Source organism: Alternaria triticimaculans (assembly GCF_023758025.1).
Source record: "Alternaria triticimaculans strain BMP 0046 chromosome Unknown scaffold_17, whole genome shotgun sequence".
In the NCBI taxonomy this organism is placed as follows: domain Eukaryota; kingdom Fungi; phylum Ascomycota; class Dothideomycetes; order Pleosporales; family Pleosporaceae; genus Alternaria; species Alternaria triticimaculans.
Window position 1 is genome coordinate 35,852 of NW_026055974.1, and position 23,055 is coordinate 58,906.

The 23,055-nt window shown below is 51.6% G+C and overlaps 10 protein-coding genes across 10 annotated transcripts; 5 read left to right on the forward strand and 5 right to left on the reverse strand.

Annotated features, from left to right (window-relative positions):
- Positions 1-383: 383 nt before the first annotated feature.
- Positions 384-2,276, forward strand: J4E78_008785 (uncharacterized protein; the record flags this gene model as incomplete). Its single annotated transcript, XM_049369385.1, has 1 exon — positions 384-2,276. One exon carries the CDS (start codon positions 384-386, stop codon positions 2,274-2,276), a length of 1,893 nt encoding a protein of 630 aa, XP_049218709.1.
- Positions 2,277-3,393: 1,117 nt separating this feature from the next.
- J4E78_008786 (uncharacterized protein) lies at positions 3,394-4,118 on the forward strand (the record flags this gene model as incomplete). The annotated part of the gene is made up of 2 exons (XM_049369386.1): positions 3,394-3,442; positions 3,496-4,118. The coding sequence occupies 2 exons, from the start codon at positions 3,394-3,396 to the stop codon at positions 4,116-4,118; spliced, it is 672 nt and encodes a 223-aa protein (XP_049218710.1).
- Positions 4,119-4,488: 370 nt separating this feature from the next.
- On the reverse strand, positions 4,489-5,422 carry J4E78_008787 (uncharacterized protein; the record flags this gene model as incomplete). The annotated part of the gene is made up of 2 exons (XM_049369387.1): positions 4,489-5,205; positions 5,261-5,422. The coding sequence occupies 2 exons, from the start codon at positions 5,420-5,422 to the stop codon at positions 4,489-4,491; spliced, it is 879 nt and encodes a 292-aa protein (XP_049218711.1).
- Positions 5,423-6,253: 831 nt separating this feature from the next.
- J4E78_008788 (uncharacterized protein) lies at positions 6,254-7,354 on the reverse strand (the record flags this gene model as incomplete). Its single annotated transcript, XM_049369388.1, has 1 exon — positions 6,254-7,354. The coding sequence occupies one exon, from the start codon at positions 7,352-7,354 to the stop codon at positions 6,254-6,256; it is 1,101 nt and encodes a 366-aa protein (XP_049218712.1).
- A 1,317-nt stretch (positions 7,355-8,671) lies between these two features.
- Positions 8,672-10,024, reverse strand: J4E78_008789 (uncharacterized protein; the record flags this gene model as incomplete). Its single annotated transcript, XM_049369389.1, has 1 exon — positions 8,672-10,024. The coding sequence occupies one exon, from the start codon at positions 10,022-10,024 to the stop codon at positions 8,672-8,674; it is 1,353 nt and encodes a 450-aa protein (XP_049218713.1).
- A 432-nt stretch (positions 10,025-10,456) lies between these two features.
- J4E78_008790 (uncharacterized protein) lies at positions 10,457-12,276 on the reverse strand (the record flags this gene model as incomplete). Its single annotated transcript, XM_049369390.1, has 3 exons — positions 10,457-11,106; positions 11,161-12,096; positions 12,171-12,276. 3 exons carry the CDS (start codon positions 12,274-12,276, stop codon positions 10,457-10,459), a joined length of 1,692 nt encoding a protein of 563 aa, XP_049218714.1.
- Positions 12,277-13,133: 857 nt separating this feature from the next.
- J4E78_008791 (uncharacterized protein) lies at positions 13,134-16,167 on the forward strand (the record flags this gene model as incomplete). Its single annotated transcript, XM_049369391.1, has 2 exons — positions 13,134-13,329; positions 13,376-16,167. The coding sequence occupies 2 exons, from the start codon at positions 13,134-13,136 to the stop codon at positions 16,165-16,167; spliced, it is 2,988 nt and encodes a 995-aa protein (XP_049218715.1).
- An 87-nt stretch (positions 16,168-16,254) lies between these two features.
- On the reverse strand, positions 16,255-17,911 carry J4E78_008792 (uncharacterized protein; the record flags this gene model as incomplete). Its single annotated transcript, XM_049369392.1, has 3 exons — positions 16,255-16,364; positions 16,413-17,351; positions 17,398-17,911. 3 exons carry the CDS (start codon positions 17,909-17,911, stop codon positions 16,255-16,257), a joined length of 1,563 nt encoding a protein of 520 aa, XP_049218716.1.
- A 1,099-nt stretch (positions 17,912-19,010) lies between these two features.
- On the forward strand, positions 19,011-20,984 carry J4E78_008793 (uncharacterized protein; the record flags this gene model as incomplete). Its single annotated transcript, XM_049369393.1, has 1 exon — positions 19,011-20,984. The coding sequence occupies one exon, from the start codon at positions 19,011-19,013 to the stop codon at positions 20,982-20,984; it is 1,974 nt and encodes a 657-aa protein (XP_049218717.1).
- Positions 20,985-21,679: 695 nt separating this feature from the next.
- On the forward strand, positions 21,680-22,606 carry J4E78_008794 (uncharacterized protein; the record flags this gene model as incomplete). The annotated part of the gene is made up of 2 exons (XM_049369394.1): positions 21,680-22,127; positions 22,182-22,606. 2 exons carry the CDS (start codon positions 21,680-21,682, stop codon positions 22,604-22,606), a joined length of 873 nt encoding a protein of 290 aa, XP_049218718.1.
- Positions 22,607-23,055: the final 449 nt, after the last annotated feature.

Here is a 23,055-nt window from a genome sequence, read left to right on the forward strand (position 1 = left end):
ACAAGATCGAAAACAAGAACAATGCTACACGAAGCGCACGCGTTAAAGCCACAGCTCTCTGGAGGTCACTACCAGCCACCTTAGCAACAAACTATCTGATCTATTGGTCATTTGTGCTGCTCCATGGACTATCGATAGTCAACATCCTGTGTGGAACAAATACTATCGAACAATCCTGGCACAGTTTGATAAGCGAGTGGGGGCAAAGTGCCAATGCCATCATAGCGATTGTTGCCATTTGCCATGTTGCATATGCCATCTGGAGGCTATTCACTGCTGAGAGCGTGGATGAACGTGCGCAGACCGCCACACCCAGTGGACTACCAATCAGCCAGGCATACCAACAGCCAATCAGGAAGAGCTGGAGACCCTGGGTTTGGATCATGCAGCGATGGCCTTTCCATCTGGGACTGGACTACTCAGACCATCTCTTGGTAGACGAAAGCTTGGTTGAAAGGGTACTAAATCCGCCCCTGGAACTCGACCCTGTAGTGCGGAAGAAGCTGTGGCAAGAGCTAATGGATGGCTTTACCTACAATGATCCCGACGGCATCATCGACTGTCTAGACCAAGGGGCTCCTTTGGATGAACCCAATGATGATGGCGATTATCCCATTCATCTGGCTGCTCGCCACAATAACACCGATATCCTAGTCAAAACACGCTTCAACTTCACTCGGGACTCGATCGAAGACGACCCCTTGCTTCTCAAGAATTCGGCCACTGAAACTCCTTTGGAAGTTGCATGTAATACGGGCACACTCGAGGCCGTACGCTGGATCATGGAACGTCTTCCACAAACTCACATGGACACAGAAGACGTTGTGCGTCGAGCTTTCCAAGTCGCTATCCTCGGGGAAAAAGTGGGTGTTTTGAAGATTTTGCAGCACTTGTGGCCTGAATGGAGAGCACTACGTATCCAATCACAGACCGCCGAGTTCTCACTACTACGCTTTGCCATCAACGAGCATAAAGCAAAATCTGCTTACCGGCTGATAGATCCTGCAGTCATATCAAGAAGGCATCCAAATGCCCGCAGAATCTTCGAACTGGGTTGGAAATCGGAGTTAGACGAGTATTGGGTAGAGACGATCCTGGACGACCGTCAAGACATGCTGTCATCAAGGTACTACACCCTCAGTCTGACTCATGGAGTCATTGGCTCCTCTACGCTTGATAATGACGAAACACTGGAGCTTCTCTTTGCTCTGAACGTTGACATCTCTATAATCCTTCGACAATCGGTAACATTCGCAGCGGATCAGGATTTTGATCCTGATCGCACAGGCAACATGTGGGAGTATATTCTACACGAAGGATATGAGTATGAGCCAGAGGATCTAGACTCTATCATCACTTATGAAATGGCAGTCCGCGCCGATGGATCAGAAATAGCGCCATCAGAGACCGACGAAACTGAAAGCCCGTCGTTCATCGACCCTGAGTATGATGCTGACAAAGCGGAAGTTGAGAAAGATCGCGCGAGTTTACTAAGAAGTCAAATAAGAGAGGCCTTGATCCACTGTGGTGGACGTGACTGGTCCGAGGCGGAAGAGGCAGTGACAAAGGCTTCAACGAAAGATCTTGAGAGATTGATTAGTTTAGAAACGGATGCAGCAATGTTGCAGCGTATGCTCAACGTGAAGAACCGCCACCATGACTCACTATTGTCACATGCGATGTCATATGAACCGGACGAACAAAGAATCGAATGCATAGAGCTTCTGTTACAACATGGAAGCCGTGTAGACGCGCCGAACTTGGCCTACGCACGTTATGGCGTAGACATAACGATCTTCATGTTATTGGCCACCTATGCTAAACATGAAGTCGCGTCCGAAGCGTTGCGCGGGGCGTGTAATCCGGCTACTACGGAGTCACCTGTCAGAACCCATACGTTGTTTCAAATTCTCCTCAGGTGTGGCGCCAATCCAACGCTGACTGACCACAATGGGAAGACTCCTCGAGATCTTTTCCGGGGTATCAGCGAAGTGATGAAAGAAAGATGGGGTGATGAACCGGACAGAGTGTATGCGTACACACCACCGGAAGAGCTAGGGAAACGACGCATGGGGAGAGGGATAGAGGAAGACATTTCCGAGATAATGAGTCTCTTGCAGCGTTGGGAGGACTATTACAACGACCCACAAACCAGCAAGCCTTCCGCAAGACCGGATGACGATTGGAAGGCTGTGCGTGATGGTTTCCGAGATGAGACGACATGGGCGAAACTTGTCGAAAAGAACCCTGAGGGCTACAAAGTGGTGGAGGATTGATGAGAAAAAACTGGAACTGTACTCGGAAGCCTACATTGTCTCAACATCTTGTCAGATCCTGGGTATGATACGAATGTAGACGGTAGAGCTCCTGCGTAGTTCAAGTCCTGTTTGATGTGCTATAGCTTTCATAGTGTGCTACTATCCTGCCACGTTCTTTCTCCCGACGATCTATCTGATGGAATGCCAACATCGACACATTACGGAACGGAGAAAGGCGGGACATAACGAGCTTGCAAGACAACATCAACGCCATTCAGAGACGATTCGACATCCGGAGGAAGTGTTGGCATTCATATGTCTAAAGAGCGTATTCCGGAACTACTATGCACTCGCGTCGCGCAGACCTGCTGTCCATCCCCATCCCGAACCAGTACCAGGACTCGATAACTCAGAGCCGAGCCATTTCCAGACCCGCTCTTCATCGTCAAATCGCGATCCTCTCCACCGCATCCTTCATAGCCCTGATCTGCCCCATCAGATCGCTCGCCTCGTTGCTAGTGAGGCTGACTGCCACAACCGAGCGACCCACGCCACAGGCCCGTCCCAGTGCCATTTTACTGGGCACATAGACGAAGGGCACGTTCTTGTCTTCACACAAGAGTGGAAGATGAAGTGTGATGGCGAGGGGCTCGGCGTCGCTAGCCATGATGATGAGCTCGGAGGTGCCTCGGTTCAACGTTTTGGTTGCTTCATTGGCGCCCTTCGAGATTTGGTGGTAGTGAGTTGCTAGCTGGATCAGGTCCAGAAGCTTTTCGGTCAGGGTGGTGTCGGCGATGGGCCAGGCTGCGGATGGCGTAGACATAATGACTTCTAGGACATCGAGAGAAGGATTTTTTGGTTAAGCTTGGGTTCTCTGCTTGGCTCGCCCGTAGGTTCCTGTAATAGTTAGCATATATATATGTATATATGTCTCAAGACTTTTCAATACTCACACTGCCTTGCTCGCCCTTGCAGACGTTGTGGTTGAGATGACGAAGGCCAGGTTCCGGAGTATAGGTATCTGATGGTGCTTATCGATAGCGACGGTATGACACGTTCCCCATCAACCGCGCGCCGTAGACCCTCACCCGCCGGCCATGTGAAGCGCGCGTCGACATAACGCGTCGCGCAAACCATGTATCACCTCTTCAAGTCGATATATCTCCATGCGACAAGTAAGGAAGGTACGCATCCCCAGTCTCGATGCACCCACCGCACTAAAACTAACGAACCGTAGAGTACTCCGTTCTCCTCCTAGGCCTCGACAATGCCGGCAAGACGACGCTCCTCGAGCAAATAAAAGGCACCTACTCGGCCTCGCACCCGAACCTCAAGACCGTTCCCACCGTCGGCCAAAACGTCGCCACCATCGCCCTTCCACCTCCAAATCCACCCATCTACCTCAAGATATGGGACGTCGGCGGCCAACATAGCTTGCGCGGGCTCTGGCAATCATACTACAGCAGCTGTCACGCCATCGTCTTCGTTATAGACAGCAGTGATGTGGGTAACGCCACGCTAGCCGACATGAGCGCGAACAACGCAGCAAGCATAGAAGATATTGGGCGGTTGGATGAGTGCAAATTGGTCTTGGAGAGCGTACTCGCGAATGAAGATGCCAGCGGCGTGCCTATCTTGATACTAGCGAACAAGCAAGATCGCGAAGACTGCGTCGAGGTCGTGAGGATCAAAGAGGGCTTTGTGAGAAGAGTGTTCGAGGGAGAAAAGGGTGGGAATGTAAGAGACAGTAGAGTGCTGCCGTGCAGTGCGCTCACAGGGACCGGTGTGCAGGAGGCGGTGGAATGGCTGTGCAGTAGGATGGCATTCAATAAAGAGGCAAGACCGCCTGTCATGAGGTAGTTGAAGGTCGGCACGAAGTCATGAATATACCCCCATTTTCGAACTACTAATTCAAGGCCATGTCGATCGCAAGGTGGAATATTGGACCCTTGATTTTATCGCGACTTCGAAGAACAAACCTTCACAGCAACAGGATGGCAAAGATTTGGATGTGCAGCTCGTCCCGCGTCTGCGGAAGGATGCGTTGGTCAAGGGCTTCTCCATTCCAGCGTTCGCAAATCCGCATCAGCATGCGAGCGAATAACAGCACGGGAATGTCGTTTCTGACGCTTGAACATTAAGAGGTGGAAAAATCATATTCACACTGACGTTCAAAGATATATACATTCAGACTAGGCTAACAAATTGTGTCGTAGTCTCATCATTCCACTCAAAGTCCAAACCACTTGAGGTCCTCCGCCTCATGCACCGGCACAGTGTGACCGACATTGAGAGCACTGTACCCCACAAGCTTCGTCCCATCACCATAGACCATCTTCGTGTACCCACTCTGCGGAGTATTCGTCTCGTTCTTCGAGAACGAAACACCCAGCAAACCACTCCACTCCTTCAACTGCTCGCCCAAGTTAGGGATCTTGACGAGCGAGTCAGCAGTTCCGTGCCAAGTCGCCATGCGAGGGTAACTGCCAGAGTAGCCAGGGTACATAGCCTTGACCTGAGCAACCCATTCAGCCTGCGACTTGATCACCTGACCGTTTGCGCATCGCGGGTCTGCGGTGCTGGGACTGGCACCGGGGCTGCCTGCAACACAGCCCGCTGCGACACCGGAGTAGCATGAGCCTGCGGCGATGACGTCTGGGTAGGTAGCCATCATGACGTTGGTCATCATGCATCCGGAACTGCTGCCGGTGACGAAGACCTTGGTGGGGTCGGCATTGTACTTCTTGATGGTGTACTGGATCATGTTGTTTAGGCCTTGGTTGTCGCCGCCGGCATCGCGGGAGAGGCCCTTGGCCGTGTTGACTTCCCAGCAGTTGTTGTCTTTCTTGGTGGAGGGAAAGATGTTGATGAAGCCTTTTTGCTCGGCGAGGCTGTTATACTTTGTCGATTGGGCGTAGGCTTCGCCGGTGCCACCGCAGTAGTGCAGCTGTTCAAATGTCAGAGTGACGATCGTTGCGAGTGGATGGAATGGGAAGATGTACGGCGAGGATGATCGCAGGCTTCTCCGCAACCTTGGCAGGAACGTAGATGTTCATCTGGAGGTTGGATGGGTTCGCTCCGAAGTCGTTGACACGAGTAAGAGCGCCATTGGCAGTTGCGCAGAGCGCAGCAATGCTGCCGAGTACTGAAGTGGAGAAGTGCATCGTGAGTGTCGTGAGTGTCCGCAACACACAGATTCCTGCACCCTCCTCCCCTTCTTATACCCACACCACACTCATCGCACGATCGTCGCCAGAGCTAAACATTTCGAGGTTGTTTCCCCGTGAATACTAGCCGACATGAACGGATGTTAAGGTGGTCAATCTAAAAGTTCCGAAGCGAGGAGGCACGGCTATGCGCATGTGAGAGGATGAAGTTCGTGCGTTGTTTCAAAACACTTTTCCTTCTCCAATGACATGCGACTGAAACGGCGTACCTACTGCTTTCGTCGGGCGATGGAGGTTTTTGTTCCAACTGAGGTTAGGTACTAAGGGATTGATGTGGAGTAGCCGCAGGGAATCAGGGGTCTTGGATCATTACCCCGGATGAACTCCCGCCAAATATATTAACCTACTACCGAGCTTTGCTCCGGCGCACGTAACATGTGGCATTGCGTACTTTCGCATCTACGTCACTTGTTACGCTGGGTTGTGACGGTTACCGCGAGTGCTTACCGGGCTCCAACACAAGATTGCATCCTTTCTGCGTGCCATCGGGGTCCATGTCCTTCATATGCCGTTGCGCATCCCGACCTCCGTTCTTAGAGCCAGCAAATATATAGATGTTGTGTGTTTTGAGGACCCGCAGGTTGCGCAATAACGGCAGTAAAGATGGGGGCTGACATGCGTTAGTACGAGGACGTGCCAACGGCTACATCCGAAATTGCGCAAGACCGAAGTAGAGCAGAGCAGCCATTACACAGGTACGTCTTCAAATCGTTGTCCAATTATTCTACCAAACACGCAAATGCTACTGGGTATCTTGTTGCGCAGTCTCTACAAGTTGGGGTGCGCCTCCTTCCACTCCTTGCTGAAAGGGTAGTCAATGTATCCCTTCTCGCTCTTGGGAACGTAGAACGTATCGCGGTCGTAAGGAGTAAGCTCAATGCCCTTCTCTATCCGGAAAACAAGATCGGGTGTGCTAATGAAGTAGCGTCCGAACACTGCGACGACATCGCGGTCCTTGTGCTCCTCAACAATCTTCTTCGCGTCCTCAGCCTTGAGTCCACCAGCGATGAGCAGCTTGCCAGAGTAGTGAGGCAGCAGAGGGTCGAGAGAGTCGTAGCCCTCAACATCTGCGTTACCAGATACGCGGGCCTCGACAAGGTGGAGGTAGGCAAGGTTGAACGCATCTAGTCTCTTCATGATGTCTGTGAACTGGGGCAGGGGATCCTTCATCTTCATACCCTGGAATTCGGAGAACGGACTCAGCCGGATGCCGGTCTTGTCAGCGCCAACAGCCTCCACAACAGCCTGGGTAGCCTCGACACAGAACCTGGAGCGGTTCTCAACAGAGCCGCCGTAGGAGTCTGTGCGCTTGTTGCAGGTATCTTGCAGGAACTGATCGATGAGGTAGCCGTTGGCAGCGTGGATTTCTACACCGTCGAAGCCAGCCTCGATGGCGTTCTTGGCTGCCTGTGCGTAGTCGGAGATGCTCTGCTTGATGTCCTCAACGGTCATCTCCTTGGGAGTAGCGTAGCCCTCGCCTAAAGATGTTGCGCTGGAAGACTTGATAGTGATATCGTTGGCCGCAGCAAAGTCCTTGTTCGCTACACGTCCAAGGGCCCAGAGCTGGATGTAAATGTACGAGCCCTTCTCGTGGACCGCCTTGGTCACTGGTTTCCAAGCGTCGATCTGAGACTGTGTGTAGATACCGGGTACGTTGGGGTAGCCACCGGATTGTTTCGAGACCAAGGTAGCCTCGGTGATAAGAAGAGTTCCGGGTACGCAAGCACGCTGGCCGTAGTACTGTGCGGCCATGGGCAGGATCTCATGGTCGTCGTTGACACGGAAACGCGTCAGTGGTGCCATGGCAATACGGTTCTTGAGCTCCATGGCGCCCACCTTGAGCGGCTGGAAGAGGCGGTCTGCAGACATCTTGGTGTTGTGGGAGTTTGATTTTGGTAGGTTCGAAAGTTCGGACATGTAGGAAGATATTGAAGGAAACAAAAAAACAGCAGCTGGGAGGTTTGAGCAACAAGACCTTAGACAGATCAAAAAGGCTATATACGCCCCTACTAATCACATCCCGTCCGATGGTTTGAAATCAGCGCTCGGTCGATCTCGGCATCTGCGCGGTATTTGGCTCGTAGAATTTTCCAAGGCGTTCCACGCCGGTGTAGACCCTGAGGGGCATTGTCCTAAAGATTATCTAGTCTTTAGGTAGTAAAGTGTGCCCGCATAGAGATACTAGGTGTCTAATTTAGGTTATTTAACTTATTATTTAATAGGTGTTCTTAGTGTAGTAGTAAAGATAGCTATACTATAAGTATAAATTCTATAATACTATAGTTACTTATTTCTAAAGTATAAAATTCTATATAAGTAGTGCTTAAATTTCTTTATAATACTTTAAATATTATTTTTATTATAAAAAATATATAGCTAATTTATATACTTACTAACGCTAGTAACTTTATATATAAAAAATATAAATTAGCTACTTTATTCTAGAACTTAGTCTAGTAGTAAAATAAAATACTTAAGTACGTTACTACTTATTATAATACTAGTAAGTCTAACTAAAAAAAATACTAATATAAAATAAAAGCTTTAATTTATAAGTAAGCTAAAGCTAAGTTTTTCTTTATATATTTTATAGTAACTATACTAGTAAAAGTCTATATCTTTATAAAGTAGAAATATAAAGCTTTTACTTACTTCTATAACTTTATAATTAGCGCTTTTAATACTAGTATAATAATTTTTTTAATTTACTTTTAACTAAAAGTACTAAGTAACTTTAGCTAAAAAAAGTATAATAATACTATAAAGAAAATTTTACTAAAATTATAATTAAAGCTATAAAAGTAGAAGATACTTTTTTATAATAGAGAATAATTAGTTTATAATAGTAGTAAAGATACTCTAGAACTAGACAAATAATTAGTGTAATCTTAATGCCTAACACTATACTGTAATGCTAGACACCGGGGGCCGCATAGAGATATGTAGCCGCTGGAAGCGAGATGGTACCTGGACTTAGCAGGAGACGGGACTTGTTGGCGGGAGCGGCGGTATCGCCGAAACCTTCGGGCCTATGACGTAAGCTGCATTGGCCTGGATCGTCAAACTGAAGGAGCGAATGCCGACACTTCAATGTACAAATCGGCAGGCAACATCTGGACTTGTAACGAAGTAAAACAATTGATTGTAGGAACTTAGAACGGTTGCGTGAACAGGACAACGCGCACGCTAAAGCTGACTAACATCATGTCCGCTTGTTTCCTTGAGTATCTTTTGCGCCCTGCGCAGTTGCTCTTCCAAATCCCCATACCAAAGCCACCGACAGTTGTCATTGAGCTTCTGCTCGATCTTATCCATATCGTCTTCTACCTCTTCAAGCATGAAGTTGTATGCTAGACCGTTTTCGATACTCCGTGAGATGCATTCCTGTGTTCTCGGTCGTCTGACAGCATCGTAGGCCTTGAAAGCAGCCTCAATATTATCAGAAGTTCCGACATCAGCTATTAAGCGACTGAGGAGAAATGCATCTTCCATAGCCATGCCAGCTCCAGCTCCCATGTGAGGCGTCGTGGCGTGTGCGCTGTCACCCAGTAGACACACACGGCCCTTGAAGTATGGCTTATCGTGTTGAAGAGTGTGTAGTGCCCATTTCGACGGTAGAGTATGCCTCGCAATAAGATCGATGAGTGGCGGATAGAAGTCTTTGAACTTTTCACGGACCTCGTCCGCACTCGTAGGTACTATCCAGTCATCCTGGTCCCAAGTGCTGGTGAGGGATCGATCGTGTGGCATGGCAACCATGTTGATGAGTTCGCCATGGTCGACAGGATAGGTGATGCAACTTCCCCCATAACCACAGTACAATGTACCGTTCAGCGCCCTTTCTTCTCCTAGCGCTCTCTTAACCACTTCAGCTGGGGCCATAGCCCTTATCGCGGCCTCGTGAGCGTACGCTGGCTTCACATCTGGACCACATACAAAGCTTCGTACCTTGCTCTTAATGCCATCGCAGCCAATGAGTGCACTAGCTAGAGTAGTCGTTCCATCGGCGAAGCTTATCTTGAGCATACCAGCACCCACTTCTTCGACACTCTGGAAGCTTTTGCCGAAGCTTGTTATGTCCTCGGGAAGCAACGCAACCATCTCATCGAGCAGACGCGCCCGGTGTATCCGACCTCGCATACAAAATCCAGTCGGCGCATCTGGTGTCTTCTTTGCGTCAGTCTGATGGAAACCGAGATCTCCAGCTTTGGCTCCATTGGGTCGTCGCTCGTCCATACCCCATCTGATCGTGTTGAAGGTGTTTTCGCGTTCAGGGTCTGTGTTTATCGTGGCGTGTTTCATGTAGCCTTCCAGCAATCGAGGATCGATAAGGTGCAATGCAGTCGTGGCGTTAGCACCGAATCCAACGCCGGCACCTATCTCAGCGAAGGCCTGAGAGGCTTCGTAGATGTGCACTTTGACCCCATGTTTGAGAAGACCGATGGCGAGCGCGGCACCACCAAGTCCGCCGCCAATGATCGCGATCGGAAGACCATTGTGGTTCTGGAAGGTTGCTGTAGTTGACCCGTTTGCGGACATTTTTCTATGATTGCTGGTTGTTTAAGGCGCTATCTCTGCCGCTGTGTCGCAACGCCGCGTCTTATATCATTGACTATTTCATACGGGCCGAAGATCATTGTCAATCAACTGCCGGACCCGACCCGCGGGACTGGTGCGCAAAGTAAGCTGATGTTAAGCCGCATACCTGGGTTCCCATGAATTTAAGTTCAGTGTCGCTTAGTGTATATCATTGTCCCGAAGGGGACCCTGCTGTGGATGACGTGTTTAGCTGAGGCGGGAAGGTGCGAAAGCGGGGAAATTGGGGATGGATAAACTCCACGCTAACTGGTGATAATCGTGTTGCTATCTACTCCAAACGCGCTTCAAATGATGTGAGCAAAGACAACGATACATGTTCCAGAACATCGTCATGTCTTCCTACCCAATTTGTCGCTACGTAACTTCGGTTCTTCACAGCTCATTGTGCGCCGGCGCGGCCTTTTGTACATCGATGCCACAGACTGCAGGCGTACCTACTTCCATTCGGTAGACGCACTTTTCTTCCTCGACGATCTTCCATATCTCATCGTTTTCGGCGCACGCCAGAATGACCATGGTGCTTCGATTGGGGCCGTTCCAGCAGTGTTGGCCATTCTCATACTTGATTGCAATCCTCTCTCCACTGCCCAAGCCCTTGCCATCGGCAGGAAGCTCTTCATCGACGGTGATGGACTCAATGCGTGCAAAGTTGCCCATGCCAGTGTGACCACCGCCTTTCTTGGGCTTCTGAGTGGTTTTTGAGAGGAAGCAGTGCTCGTATGTGTATTCGCCAGAGTCAGTGGAGGTGCAGCGGTCCTTGAGGGCGCGGAAGATGGAGTCTGGTCCGTAATCCTTGGTGAGATCCTCCTCGTGTCTTGTAAGTTCCGACTTGTCGCCTTCAAGTTCCTTCTTCGCGGAGTCGAGTTGTGACTTGGCGTCGGTGATGGCTTTTGATTCGGGAGCGTCGCCGCTCGTGGGGTCTGCGAGGATACCGTTCTCGATGAGCGCGACACGCAAGTCGCGTAGCTTGCTGTCAACCCAGCTACGGATGGAGTCGGGAAGGTACTCCTCAAACTTGTATACTGCGTGCGATAGTCAGTAGATAGCTTTGGATGCGTCATGGAAATACTGCTTACGGAGCTCCACGTCAGACTCTTCGACTGTCTCGAACTCGTCCCATTTGATGGCGCTCTCAGAGTCCGGCTTGAGAATCTCATCGAGGTCGCGGTCTAGAGCGTTGTTGGGTCCCGGACGCTCTTGCGCAGCATAGTTCTCCCAGGCCTGCACGGCACGCTTCACGCCCTCGTCGTTGAAGTTGGGGTTGTACTCCTCCTTGAAGCGCTTCAACATGCCCTCGAGCTCCTCAACCCGTGATTGTGCCGCATTCCTCTCGTCTCGCACGCGGTTGACGTTATCGGTAAGCTCTTGGATTCTGTCCTTGGCGAGGCTGGCCAGCACTGTGATCTTGCCGCCCTTGCCTGCGCCCTTGACGACCTTGCCTCGCTCGGCCCTCTCGATCTCGGCGAGGCTCTTGGTCAGCCCGTCGACCTTGAGAGTCGCACCTTCTATCTGCGTCTTGAGTGTCTGAATGCGGTCCTCGACCTCCTTCCGCATACGACCAGCCTCGGCGATGAGCTCCTTCCGCCGTTGCTTCGCAGCAGTCAGGCTCTTTTGTCTCGCTTCGTCCGCCTTCCGCCATTCCTTCCCGATTGTTGCACACTTATCTTCACACTTGATGCCTCCCACACGCTCATATTCGTCGCTACCGTCACAGCATAGTTCGTAGTCGCATGCGCCATCGTTTACGTTGGTGAAGGGAATGTAGCTCGGCTGGTGGCCCTTGTTCTTGCAGTAGAAGCCAGGAAGAGCAGGCGTAGCGTTGACGTCTTTGCCCTGGAAGCCTAGGGGCTGTGGTGGGGAGAGGGGCGAGAGGTAGGCGCACGCCGAGGTGCCTGGCTCGTCAGAGCCATCGGGACAGTCGCAGTAGTCGTCGTTCAGGCGTGCAATGGGGAGCTTGATGGCCGGATTCGAGATACAAGTGAATGTCTCGGCATCCTTGTAGTACTTTGCAACTGCACATTGACTATCAGTTATACTCCAGCGTCTATGCGGAAGCTCTCCCTGAGCTGTGACATATGCAACTTACACTCCGGAGCGACACCCCGCGGCCGGGCGGGGTCTGACGCCGCATCTGCGGTACTGGCTAAGATGGGGAGAATGAAGGCTAGCGAAGACACGTGCTTCCTTCCCATTTTGAATGTGGAGAGAGCAATTGGAGCTCGAGGCCTCAAGATGCTCGAAATGCCACATCGACATAGTTTCAGGGTCCACTGGCCCGTGCGCCGCCATCCAAGCTGCCCCAGCCCTCACCTCCACTCAACACTCCACAACTCCAGCGCTGCACGTCACGGCCAACCTACAAGGTCGAAACTCGCGACTCCGTGTTTACTCGCTATCGTCTTAGTGCACAAATCCGTCCGCAATGACGACCGGCACTCGCACATGTATGTCGGCATCGCGTCCAGTCGGCTATGACTTCAACTACGCATAGCCTGTGTGAGTCGATTGGAATGCGCACACTGACCTTGTCTACGGCATGACTGCTTCGTATCTACTTTACCGTCTTTTCGAATTATGTGTCACTCAATGTCCTCGGCGCCCAAAAGTGCGTTTGGCGCTCAGCTCGGACATTCCAGCATTCCTCGGCATCAAACGAACAGTAGCCTCCTGTCCAGGCCGCATTCCCAAATTTGCCCCCACTAGCATCATTCAATCGCTAACATGGTGGATCGATTCCTCGAAATCGGCCATCCATCGGACCCAAGACGCGGCTTTTGGGTGGCCGTCTACGTTCCGGTCTCTAACAAACGCTGCACATGCATTCGATTTGCTCCTTCTTTGAATCTTGAACATCCACATCCGGCTCTAGTATGACTGAATTCGCACGCTAGAATGATGTCTTTTGTTTGCATATGCGCCCAACTCGCGTCAGGATTTATGCGGCGAGGTCATCAGAGTATCATTCTCTTCCTTCTCGAATCCCATCATTCTATCTCTGAACATCGATATCTATCATTTGCTCATAACTTCATTTACCTACTCTAACATCATGGTATACGCTGACGAGGATGAAATCGACTGGAGCGACGGCTCTTTCGGCGCTCCATCTCGAATACCCATCGATGCTACACCCCAGTCAACTCATCACAACCCAACCGCGGACGCTTACGAGGAAGAAGACTCACTATTCGTATCGGAAACATACGACCAACACCGGATACCCAGTGGTCTTACACTCCAAGCTGGTAAGAAGCTTGCTCTGCATAGAGGCTGTTCGCTTACATTTCTCAGCTCCTTCAAACAGCAATGACAACCTTCAGAACCCTACGCGTGTTCAAAGAGCTCGTGCCGGTGTTCATCTGAACCGTCGTATACCTTCCAAGTCCGACTACATCAACTACGTGCTTTACCAAGTTAGCCAGAAGACTTACGAAGCCACCTTTCTGAACAACTTCATAGCACATGCCTTGCATCCCGACCGCCTCGCCAAGTGTTCTGAAGATGCAAACAGCGGCCGCCAAAGTATCGTCGAGTACATGAAGTCTGTATCACATGAGATCAACAGTATCACGAAGAAAATGATCTGGAATGGCCATTGCCGCACTGTACACCTTCTCGCTGGAGACGGCATGGACGGCGCGCCGTTCCTCGATCCACATGCTCTCGACACCAAACCATTCTCAAAGTACGGTCCTGGCAATCTCTTTCCTGTAGCAGACAGAGTCAACGTGTCTTGGCACCGTACCAGCTCACATCCTACGATGGTACGATACTCAACCAAGGAGTACGAACTTGGCTATCAGGCCGGTCCATTGGAAGATCTTGATGCTGTATCCCAGACACTGTTTCGAAAGGAGAACTTCAGTATGACTTTGCCCATCGGTCGTGCTGTCAAGCTCTCAACATCCAAGAGGCGTAAAGGTCAGAACATGTGTGGAGCAGCAACCAGAGATGACAGACTGGCGTCATCTCGTCGGAACTGGATTCCATTCCCGCAGCTGGCCACAATGTCGGACTTCCACGGCCCTCAATCCGTTACAAGCACTCCGCTCGATATCGGTCACGAAGCAAAGGCGGCTGATGTTCACCAAGAGCCTCAGATACTGTCAGATCTCACGCAACTGTATCACGACCCTGTAGATGCCCTGTCTTTAGATGATGCACAGGAAGAGGGATCCCATCAACCCTTTCCTCGTTACGAAGATCTATTCGGTTCCCATGATGCTGGAGTACCCATCAGTGACCGTGCCGGTGCATGCAAGCAAAGCAACGGCACCGAGCACGTAGAGAAGGTACACCACTGGCGAACCAGGTTGATCAATGATCACAAGCGCCGGCTGACACTTAAGTGGGGAAACCCACCACAGGCTCTCGATCATGCATTCCAGAACTTCAAGCAAGTTGTTGCAGCAGCCATGTCTATGGGTATTCGTCCCACCGCCAACGACGACTACCAGAAGAAGCTCGAAGCCATCGCAGCTAGAGAGCGACTTCGAGAGCAAGCCAGAAGTTCCGCTCGATCACAGCAGAACAGTGAAAGCCTGTCCACTGAAACTACCACTCCTGATTCGCGTGCATCGCAATGTCTCCCAATAGACTCAGACATGAATACTCTCGAGTCCTCTTCCTGCTCTCCTCCACAGATCCTTCGACAAGATATTGGTGGGTCGTTTAGCAGTTCTGAATCTGACAAGACATCCTCAGAGCCCCCAAAGAAGAGGAGGAGGAAGAACGAAACCGCAAACAAGCAAGTCATGCGAAGTCACTCTACCCAGCAGCAATCGACTGCACCCAAGCCAGGCAAGCAATCGACCAATCAGTCAATCGTGAAGAGTCCGTTGGCAAACAAGCCACTATCGCTCCATCCGAGTGGATCTACGACTTTGGAACTGCATCAACACCTTCCTCCAAACGCTTACTTTGAGCCGATCTCAGTGGATGAGAAGTACGCGTGGCGATGTCGTTGCAAACATGCAATGGGCCACTACTACAACTCCGGGAATCGCAAGAACTGTCGAGGCTGTAACACCTCGCTCGGTGACAACCATGCTGTTGAGATGGACTTTTACATGCCACTGAGGTCTTTTTACCATCAACCCGCACCAGACATGCGTTGGAAGCCTAGCAAGCAGACTGCTCGACTTCGCAAGTCAGACCGACCCTGTCACAATGCTGTGGCGAAGGACGCATATTGGCAGGCCGTGGGTACTGGTGCGACTGAAGAAGTGGCTCGGCAGATTGCTGTCGATGCAGTAGTTTATTACCTTCGGCCAAAGGTACGGCCGAAAGGGCCAACACCCGAGCCGACGCCAGAACCAGAGCCAGAGCCTGACCTTGGTCCCCATCCTAGTGGATCGACCACTATGGAACACGGTCAAGAGATCCCCGACTGCTATTACTGGAAGAAGCAGAAAGCAGACGAGAAACTTGCCTGGCGATGCGACGTCAACCATGGTCTCGGACGGTACTATCTAGTGGGCGATAAGAAGACCTGTCCAGGATGTGGAGCCGGCCGGACTAGTCTGGGCAAAAGTGAAGATATGGACTTCTATCTCCCGTCGGGTGTCGTGGTTCGCCAAGAAGCACCAGGCCTCTCCGTATGGAAACCCAGAAAGCCATACAAGATAGGCAAAACCGCTGCTACGAAGAGAGAACCGGTCAGCCACAACCAAATGTGTGCCAAGGTGTACTTCGAACTTGTCGCCGAGGGACACGAAGCAGAAGAGGCGTTGAAGCTCGCTATAGAGAGGGTAGACAGTGAGCTCGACAGGAAACAAGAAGCTAAGATGAAACGACAGGAAGCGAAAGAGGAAATTGGAGACTCAGATGCGGTTGAGGGCGCCAGCACTTCTGCTAGTGTCTCGAGGAGGGACTCCGCCGCCACGAGTCGCAACTCTCGAGGAGGTTGTACCATGTCCCTCGTCCCGAAGAAGCGTACCATGGATGACGTCATCGAAGAGAGATTGGATGAGGTTGTGCGTGATCTTGGAGATAGGGATATGGGAAGTGAAAGGGAGTCTGGGGATAGTGTTGCGATGTCTTCTTCTGATGAGGAAGATAGCTCTGCCTCAGACTCGGAATGAGGGTGTAGTCGAATCATGTAGCTGTAGTGAATGAATTGTACATTATGCATGGAGATTTTGGCGACAGCGCACATCATCTATGAAAATCTACAAAGGGTTCGCTCCCTTGGGAAGCTTGACCTTGAATACCAAAACCTGGTTGTCAAGGTTGTAACCAGATGCATCCACGTACTTGTTCTGACCAAAGTTGATGTATCCTGCGTTACGTTAGCATGAGCGTAAGAACACGAGTAAATGTATCGTACCGTTCTGAGTGATGAAGTCGTTGTCGGAGAAGGACACTAAGTAGTACTGCTTTCCTTCATCTTCATCTTGCCTCTCGCTCCTGCCAATCTTATCGTCCTTGTCAACGGGCAACATAGCGAAGCTCTCCCACTTCTCATTCAGCAGATTCGCATCTTGCTCGCCGCCATTGTGAAGACCGAATCTGCCGAGCTGGTCGTTGTTGTTGAAGGACAGCCATGGGCAATAGGTAGCAGGCACGATGCTGCTCTTCAATACACCATCTTTGCTCGCGATTTGTCCCTTGATGTCATCGGCCGCTGTGCCTGCGACGTTGGTGGCTTTGGAGATGTCGATTACATCCGCGTTCCGGTAAATAGACAACGTGCTTTCTGCTCCGTGACCAGCGTTGGAGTCGCGCGCAAGGACAAGGAACTGGGTTTCGGAGATGTAGTGCATCTCGGACTGGCTGGCGACGCGCCCTGTTGGCAGCACAGGAAGCTGAACAGCATATTCCGCCTCTAGCTTGGTCTCGTCGTCTTTGACACGGTACTTGAGAAGGCGAGTGTTGCGACGCTTCTTCGCGGAGCTGCCGCCGTCCTGGATGGTAGCACTTTGGAGCATGGTGTAGAGGTACTTGCCATCTGGACTGGCAGTCAGAGCTTCCAGGCCCTGGTTGTTGCCTCTGCCACTGTCGGGATCCTCGGGCGTGATCTCTACATCCGGGTCGTAAATGGGTGGAGAAGCTGCGTTGAAGCTTTCAGTTCCGTTACGGCGGGGAACAAGAGCCTCGGGGGTGCGAACAGCCTTGATCATTTTGCCCTTCTTATCGAACTGGTAGACGTACGCGGCGTATTCGTCACTGATCCAGAAAGTCTTGTCGTCTCCGAGGACAAGGCCTTCGGTGTCTAGCGGAACGCGAGCACCACCTGTTCCATTTTGGCCGAAGCCGTTGCCAGTGTCTGCAACTATCAGTACTGCTAATTGATATAAGGTTGTGGAACTTACATCTAGCTAAAGGAAGAGTGGGAAACCCAGGGTACGTAATGGTCTCCGTCGGATCCAGACCAGTCAAGGGCGTACCATCAGGTCCAGTGAGAAGCAGAGTGTCGATGTAAGAGAACTGGAAGTTCGGGCTGACCGGTTTCTCAAGGGTTGCTTCAACCGGTGTGAAGACAACGCTGAACTTGTGGATGCGGGTCTGAGTGTTCTGGGTACCCTGTGTATTCCAGCCGCGGTCAGGCAGACCCCAAACGACACCCTGGTAGGAGCCTTTCTTGTACTTCCACGACTTCTTTTCGAATGCAATGGCGCTTCCAATACCACCAATCGTGTCGCCGAACTTGTCACGAGCATCGCTGACAAGTTTTCCATAACCTGCTAGCTGTTCGTAGGTGTAAAGTTTGCCATTGCAGGTGGTGACATTTGCTGCAGCAGCATTATCATCTCGAGTGATGACCGGACCAGCAAAAGCTTGGTTGACAGAGAGCGCCAGAACGCCGAGCGAAGCGACAAACAACATTGCGAAGGGTGGTAGACTGTCGCGTGCCTGAGCAGATGGTTTCTGAAGAATGTCAACAGCCTATATACATGCCCGTCAGGACCGGGATGATCCCGCGATGACGCGACCCGGCAGCCAGGCACACGAGGCTATCTTGATGCATATTCAGACCAGCAGACACACGTGCGCTGTCTGTTTGGCTGCGACCGACGAGGGTACAAATGCAATAGCGGCATGGCGTTCGCAGAAGCCGTGAGTCCAGGCAAATGGCGTCGAAGAAGCGGCATGTAGGAAGAGATGCTCTGCCATGGATGTCACTAAGTCATACCAGCGTGCGCAGTGGACAGCAAGCACCTTGTAGATTCCCCAATAATGACGCAGGTTCGTGGAGATGGATGCGCACGTTTCTCGAGAACATGATGTGAGTCGCTGACCGGAAATGGTGCCGAGGCAGGCGTTATCCCCGATCGGGCATGCGACATTGGCGGGGGGGTACTTAGTTCAACATAGTTCAGCCTCTAGAGAGTACACTCAAGCCGTCTTTTGACGTCGGAATCAGTAATGGAGTGAGATGCCCAGTTCGGTCGGTACCGGGAGTGGTGTTCAGTCGACCGTCATTGAGGGGTTGACACGCGAGAAGTCGCCTTTGCCTTCATGGATACCTAATCATTGCAAGCTGCAGAAGAGCATGAGCCGTATCGCGTCAACGGTGGCTTGATTCCACATATCTTTCTAGAAACCGGAGTTTGATTCGCATTCTTTTATCTCGACTTCAGCATGCCCTGCCTGTTCAAGGCAGTGCGATTGAGCTATCGCTCATGCGAGTGCAACTTCCCGAGGCCAAAACATGATGGCTCTGTGGAGGGTAAGAGCTCCCGTCCCAAGTTGCAACTTTCCTTCCGCATGTCCAGATCTTTCCATTGCACAGTTGCCCTGGCTGTTACTGCACACACGTTTCTCGCGACTGGAACGTCACCTAAATCCTCTTATCACTGACTTTCGAACTTCCTACGTCACGATCTATATATCACGATACTTGCCATCGCCTTTCACACTCCGATCCACACGCTGACGAATGTTTACTGTCCGGTTGACGTACTCATCGTAATCTGCAGCTACCATGCTTGGGACCTCCGGCGATGGCTTAATCACCAAGCTCACCTCGTACCTCACAACCGATAAAGAGGCAACCCCCAACACTCCTCCTCGTACACCTGATCAAGAGTGCAAACCTCACTCTGCTTTTGCAATGACAACTTCGCATGATGCCGAGACGACGAGCGACGATCGGACTGATATGTCAGCGAGTCAACCCTCGAAGGCGAGTTCTAGACGGTCGCTGAAACGATCTGCGAGCGAACTGGTCATACCGAGCCAAGAACGAAATGGGCGCTTGACTGCGATTGCCGCGTTGGAGGCGGTGCGCTCGAAGGAGGATGGGCGCCATACAACCCGTCCGACCCCATCTCCGACACGTAGCCAGCTACGGCCTCCACGCCCTGGCTCTCAGCGCTCCATCAGCAACTCCAGATACGAACTAAAATCTCAGTACCATGATCCGAACATTTCGTCTGCTAGCCTCCAGAAGCAACTCGTTGAGCAGACAAAGCCCATGGCCAAGCGATCTCGAACCCCCGAGCCGAATAAGAACCAGATCAAAAAGGGTGCAAGGCCAAGTCCCATCAGGTCTACTGCTGTGCGTTCAAAGTCAGAGCCAGACCCAGCGAGAGCGTTTGCAAATCCAAAGACGCGCCATGGGAATGCGAAGCTGAAGCCATGTATAAAGAAGAAAGCGAAGAGTACCACAACCACACCACCGACCGGATTGCAACAAGAAAGCATCAACGCCGAGCTCAAGACCTTGCGTCGCGTGAAGACTGTCGATTTCGAAGAAAGTGGTTCGAAGCAATCGATCTCATTACCCCCGGCACCCATCACGGAAGAAGTCTCGACTCGGTCTCTAGCAAGTGATACCGGAGAGAGCTCCAGGTCGGCCAGCAATCATACAGAACTCGTCAAGTCATGCCCATCATGCCCGAACACGATGAACATAGCAAAGAGCGCTGCAGCGGAGCCAGCTACTACACGGACAGACGTACATGTTATCGCCATAGCTCCCTCGTGGGACGCGCAGGGTCTCACCCACGACGACAGCGCCGACCCAGCAACACCCACCATGCAAATCATCGAGACAAAGAGTGGCAGCTATGAGGTAATCTGGGACGATGTGCCAGAAGAGCATACCATCAGGACGCGGGGACGACGAAGCTCGTCAGCAAGTCATGCCTTAGAAACTGCCAGCCCAAGCGCCAAACGTGGTGGCCTTGACCGAGTCAACTCGAAGCTCGCAGGATGGTCGGGAACCTGGAATAGCCCATCAGACAGCTTCAAGCCCACCATTGTGGTGTTCCCTGATGATGATGGTCGAGCCACTCGCTACGACTGTGCAGTAGACGACGACGAAGACCTGGCAGCAACAGTACCTCCAAACAGCCGAATCACAAGCGGTGCACATTCTAGCGTCTCATCACGCCCCGTAAGCGCGCCGCTGACCAGGAGCGCGTCTTGTGAAGAGTTGTCACTTCGAGATGCTCTACAAGTAACGCCGACGCACGCCCCAGTAGCAGGATCATCGCCATCCTCCGAGCACTCTCTTGTCGTCCCCAGCGTCGAGATCCCGCATACCAGAGGAAGGATCACCAAGCCATCACCAATGATCCGAAAGCTCTCGAACCTCGAAGAAGCAGACACCAAGTTCCGCGACCATCGCGACTCTGTCACGATCGCGCACTCTCGTATTGTACATTCGGGCGGTGTGTCGCCAGAACTCTTTGCTCATAGGGATTCTGTGTCGCTGGGGAAGAAGCGCATGCACGCGCGTAATCATGCCGCATCAGCAGCACGGTCACCATCGCGCAGAAAAGAATTGTCTGTTGAGGCACTCGGTCTCTTCACTGACGAGGATATTTCAACGGTGACGTTGCCGACCGTCAAGGAGCATGCCGCACAGGCGCTCAGGAACAGCAGCGAACCTTCCATCCTTCATCCACCACAGCAGACTCCTAATAAACGCCACATACGAATCGTGGAGTGAGGAAGCGAAGGCGAGTGGATGATGCTGGCTGATGCTGGCCGAGCAGACGGATGGGCCGGAGGTAATGTGGCGATGGTATCTTCTAATTTCGCTCGAAGAGCATCGATAACCTGTAGAGTATGAGTCGGATCGGAGCGCGTTGATCTCAATCTCATGGTCAGAGGGTGGTCGGTGATGATGCCGAATGCAGTGGCAGGTGGTGTGGGCTAGGGAGTCCTTGGCGTGATTATCGATAGACTCCGATTAGCGTCATCGCGTCCAAAGCATCGTCACCGACGCCAACCCTCTAACTCTACCATGAATATGAACGAAATTGTTGTGTTGCCTTCTTCCTTCGATCTGAACTTCGATCTGAGTTCGCGTCATCGTAATGTCTGCGCTGATATCTATCGCGGCGCGTCTGCCACTCGTGCCTGCCTCTTGCGCGATGACATGCAATGCAGCACGCCGTACATATACGCGCATGCTGTTACAATGCGTTCCGAAAGCTGATACTTCTAATAATGTATTTGATCTATGCTAATGATCCAGGGCTCGGCTTGCCGATCGTCGTCCTCCAAGCCGGATCACGTATCATCTAACGATTGGCGTCGCAGTATACGTTTGAGCACCAAAGCAGATGAAGACGATGCCGCGTCAACGCCATTGTATACACGCGCTTACCCATTTATCCTTACCAAACCACAGCTACAGTAATGCCAGCATTCGCACCACACAAGTCGACTCACGACGTTTCCATCATGGCCTTCGCGACCAACGACCCATTAAAGCCCGACCAACGATACAACGCCTTACGCAACACCGACGATCACTCGGATTCAAGTACGGAGGTTGACGACTGGGACACAGAAGATGCAGTCCGGCCGAGACGAAGACGCAAGACGGCGTGGAAGAGGCTGAAGGGCTATCGCTGGATACTGGACACGGCGCTTCTCCTCGTCATTGTGGGGTTGCTGGTGGAGAAGAGATGGCAAAAGCATGCGAAAAGCCATCAATACGAGCTCGCGGGAGACATTACAGGATTTGCGCCAACGTTCTCGCAACAGATTGTGAGCTTCAAGCCCAGTTCTGTGTTCGCCCCAGAAGATGCGGCGGAGTTCTGGAGCAACGAGACACAGCATGCATGGTTAAGCATCGTACCAGGTATGTACATCGTTCTGGTTTCTTGAGGTTCAACAGTGCTGACGATCTCCATAGAGGGCTTGGGCTACGTCAACGTGAAGAACCCCTCCGAATATTCGAACCTCCCACACCCGATACACGACTATCCCAACCACACCGTCTTCACCACGTCCGTGACGCATCAGCTGCACTGCCTCTACACTATACTGGGCGCGTACAACTCCATGAAGCTCATGGTCGCGTCACCTGTGTCTGCAAATCCCGTCAAGATGCCATGGCATATCAACCACTGCTTCGAATACATTAGACAGGCGATAATGTGCGCCGGAGATGTGGCGCTAGAAGGGGCTGCGACAAGCTTCCCTGGTGACGAGCATGGAGAAGATCGAGGTGGGAGTGACGGTTGGGATGCGAAGCACGTGTGCAAAGACTACACACAGGTATATGAGTACCTAGAGAAGGAAACGATCAATCACATGAAGTGGATCTCATCGGATTAGTGATCCACGCTGTACCCTCGGAGGCAGCATGTGAAGTGGAGTCTGCCTCGTGCAGCGGGCCGTTTGGACAGACCCAAACGTGGGCTTTGCGCTTGCGCACGCGGGTGACGTGTATCGACTTCACCATCAGCAACTCAAGACATTGGCATGTAGCAACATTATATACGTCGTAATTCAAGTGAAAGCGTCGAATTAAAGTTATGAGCTGACTGTGCACACTATCGTAGCCTGTGTTACATTGTAACAATTTCCCTATGGACCTATGATTTCCCTCTAGCTAGCTGACTCTGATGATTCCCGCAACAAGCAACATGCCCTTCTCGCCTGCAACACATGACTACCCATCCCACCTCATTACAGTAACTTCCGAGTCCTCCGAGCATGCATACAACACCATCGGGCAGTAACCCGTTTAGGTCCAACATGCGAATTCGCAGATCTGCTGTATC